This window comes from Octopus bimaculoides, chromosome 18, assembly GCF_001194135.2.
Source record: "Octopus bimaculoides isolate UCB-OBI-ISO-001 chromosome 18, ASM119413v2, whole genome shotgun sequence".
Classification (NCBI taxonomy): domain Eukaryota; kingdom Metazoa; phylum Mollusca; class Cephalopoda; order Octopoda; family Octopodidae; genus Octopus; species Octopus bimaculoides.
In genome coordinates this window covers 48,535,313-48,539,028 of record NC_068998.1, presented here as the reverse complement: position 1 = coordinate 48,539,028, position 3,716 = coordinate 48,535,313, and the positions used below count along the sequence as shown (strand labels likewise).

Genomic DNA, 3,716 nt, shown 5'->3' with positions numbered 1-3,716 from the left:
ATTGTGAAGACAAGCCTCTGAAATGATGACCCTTTAAAGCAGGGGGGTTCTCAACCATTTGATTACTATTTTATCCTGGTGGACCCTCCCCCATAGCCATTCAATGTTTAAAAAACTAGTTCTATAGAAACTTCTTTCAAAATTTCTATTTTATTTTTCACACATCTGCTTTGTAGGTTGAACCTTGTAAAATGTTAGAGAAAGAAACCTTATACCAATACATACATCTAAAGCAAAAACTTTCCAGGGGGCCCTTGAAACACTATTGTGGATCTCTGGTTTACTATTTTGTTGTGAAGACACCCCCTCAAAAAAAATCTTATATGGACCCTTAGGGGCCTTATGGGCCCCAGTTGAGAACTCCTGCACTAAAGGATCTGTGAAATAATCTTGCACAAGAGGGCGCATAACTCAGAGATTAAGGTGTGTAGACAACATTACAGAGCGGCTATAGTAGAAATCCCACAGTGGGACTGAACCCAGAATCACAAGGTCGGGAAGAAAGTTTCTTACCACACAACTACCACGTCTGATTCTTAAACAAACATACCACAACTTTCTCTTAACTGTTGATATTGAAGGCTGTTGTTTAACCCCGAGTAAACCCAGTTTCAGCAGACATTACACATTAGCTATTCTCGCGCTTTAATCATTCTAGATTCTCCTTTTTTTTTTCTTTTTTCTTTGTATATACTGGATTACATTATTCATTGTGTCCTTTCTTTCTTTCTTTTTTTCTTGTTTCCTACAATGTTTGGGTGTAATGGGATGAGCTGCTTTAGCAACAACACAGACGTCTTCGTTTGTAGGTTCATGTCGGAAGAGTTGAAGTAAGGTGTGGTCTGCAAGTCAGGGATCAAATTACCATTATTTTTGTGATTCTCCGTAAAGTAATACTGGGCGGTAGCGAATATTTTACACCACTGCCACTGTAACCACTATTTAGCTCTAAAGCTATGCAAGATATCACGTTATTATTATTATTATTATTATTATTATTATTATTATTATTATTATTATTATCGTTGTTGTTGTTGTTGTTATTGATTCATTTTTTATTCACCAAGACACTCCAAGAGCTGTTGGCTTTTTATGTAATCGAAAGAAATTGAACAAACTCTGTTTCTAAAGATTTTAGCAAATTCTCAGTTGTGCGGGGAAAATATGTGTGCGAAGGGGTTGATGTTGTCTGTAGTGATGAGGATGATGATGATTAACATATTGATTGAAGGATGGTTATGATGATGATGGCATTATATATCATCATCATCATATGTCTGCTTTCCATGCTGGCACAGATTAGACAATCTGTCTTGCTCCACTGTCTCAGATTTAACATGGTGTCTATGGCCAGGTGCCCTTTCTAATGCCAACCCGTATGGCCAGGTGCCCTTCCTAATGCCAACCACTATGGCTAGGTGCCCTTTCAACTGACAACTTCTTTGGCTAGATGCCATTCCTAATGCCAATCCCTTGGCTAGGTGCCCTTCCTAATGCCAACCCCTATGGCCAAGTGCCCTTCCTAATGCCAATCGCTATGGCTGGGTCCCATTCCTAATGCCAACCACTATGTCTAGCTGCCCTTTCAACTGCCAACTTTTGTAGCTAGATGCCATTCCTTATGCCAATCCCTTGGCTAGGTACCCTTCCTAATATCAACTCCTTGATATTAGGCTTACAAAGAACAAGTGTTTTGTGAGTGAATTTGATAACTGGAAACTGTGTGGAATCCCACCGTGTGTGTGTGTGTGTATGACTTTGTGTTCGTGCTTGGCTGCTCCCTATCGCCTGACAACCATTGTTGGTTAGTCTACATTCCCGCAATGTGCCAGTTTGGCTAAACAGACTGATGGAATACATTCTAGGGGTCGATTTGTTCAACTAAATTGAAACCCATTGAGGCTCTGCTCCAGCTTGGCCGCAGTCCATAGAGACTGAAACAGGGCTTCATTTCTTAAAGCTTCTATTTTTTAATTTAGCATCTTGCATCCTGCTTATCTCAGTTCCAAGACACACTTGTTCTTTGACAATTTCCTCTGCCTCCTTTCGGCTGATATATTGCCGTTTAGAAGACCTCAAGACATCTAGGATCTCACAGAAATTGTCATTAATCACTATCTCAACTACCTGCTACAATCTCACTTTTCATTCTTGTCCTTGATAATTATATCTATGTAATTCATTCCACTAAACTTCTATTGTTATTATTATTATTTTCGTTATTATTATTTTGATTATTATTATTTTGATTATTATTATTATTATTATTATTATTATTATTATTATTATTGCAGCCGGACAATACATTAAAATTATGGCTACGGGAATTTCAAAAGGTCAGTAAATCTTACATTTAAATTCTTCTTCTTCTTCTTCTTTTTCTTCTTCTTCTTCTTCTTCTTCTTCTCCTCCTCCTCCTCCTCCTTCCATAGCTCATTACCTTGACCAAGCTGCAATCATGGGTCATGCATAGACCAAGATTGGGCATTTGAGGTCTGGAATGTTGCCAGGCACTCACAGCATTGTGTCATCTCGACCAAAGCTATTAGCAGAAAAACAGCTCAAAATTTTTATAGGGGGTTACTTGAGGGAACAAGCGATGATGGCCTCAGATTGATACTGGGCATTGATGAAAACTGTCTGGGTGGTCTCTTCTGGAGGGCTTTCAAGTCAAAAGCTATTGACAATTTTTGTTGCTTTTGTAACCTTGTCAATGAATGTTGACCCTGTCCATTATCAGAACACGGTCCTCATAACAGACAGAGTCAATATCCATTGATAAGGTTGCGGAAGTAACGAAAGGGAAAAATAGAAAATAAAAAAATATAAATAATAAATGAATGGAAATTGAATCAGTGAGTGTGTTAGATATTAAGGCAGCATGTCTCTTCCCAGAGACAACATTGGTATGGCTGTGCTACAGTATTGGGGTGGGGATGGGGGAATGAGCCCTGCCTGTTTGAGACAAGCTTTTCACTCATGGAAGTGTGACCATCTGAACTTGTCCCGATGCATGCAAGAGAATGTAATTGTCCTGCATGCAGTCATTCATTGTCTGTGCATCAGGTGACTTGTGGGCGTGTGTTGAGCAGCTGCTGTCTCGTGTATAAAAAATCTAGCTATCCACTGAGTATATGGTGGAGATTGACACAGACATGTAGTTCTCAAGGAGATTCAGTGTGACACAGAGTGTGACAAGGCCGGCCCCTTTGAAATACAGGTACTACACATTTTTGCCAGCTGAGTGGACTGGAGCAAAGGGGAATAAAGTGTCTTGCTCAAGGACACAATGCGTCGCCGGGAATTGAACTCACGACCTTACAATCGTGAGCCGAATGCCCTAACCACTAAGCCACGCGCTTTCACAATACAGAAACCACGGACATTCACACCCGCCTGATGGTGGTGATGATAATGATGATGTTGGTGGTGGTGGTGGTGATGATGATGATGATGATGATGATGATGCTCGTGATGATGATGATGTCAATGATGATGGTGGTAATTATAATGATGATGTTGCTGCTGTTGGCGATGATAATGTGCATGTATCTTGAGAAAAAAAAAAGGCAAAGAAAATCTTTATAAACGTTTATCATATCTGTGTGTTATTTGTGATGTGTGTGTATGTTTGCCTCTGTGCGTGCATCTGTCAGTTTCTCGGTGTTGTAGTAAATGGCTGTAAATTAACAAAATAAACATTATCTTTTTATAAA

At 39.5% G+C, this 3,716-nt stretch overlaps 1 protein-coding gene across 3 annotated transcripts in view; it reads left to right on the top strand.

The window, feature by feature from the left end:
* The window catches only part of LOC106877914 (inositol polyphosphate-5-phosphatase A), a 158,401-nt gene that overhangs the window by 54,084 nt on the left and 100,601 nt on the right, over positions 1 to 3,716 (top strand). For all 3 annotated transcript variants that reach the window (XM_014926984.2, XM_052974558.1, XM_014926994.2), the window contains exon 2: positions 2,295 to 2,336. In XM_014926984.2, the coding sequence (XP_014782470.1) occupies positions 2,295 to 2,336 (42 nt within the window). The remainder of the gene's footprint in view (positions 1 to 2,294; positions 2,337 to 3,716) is intronic.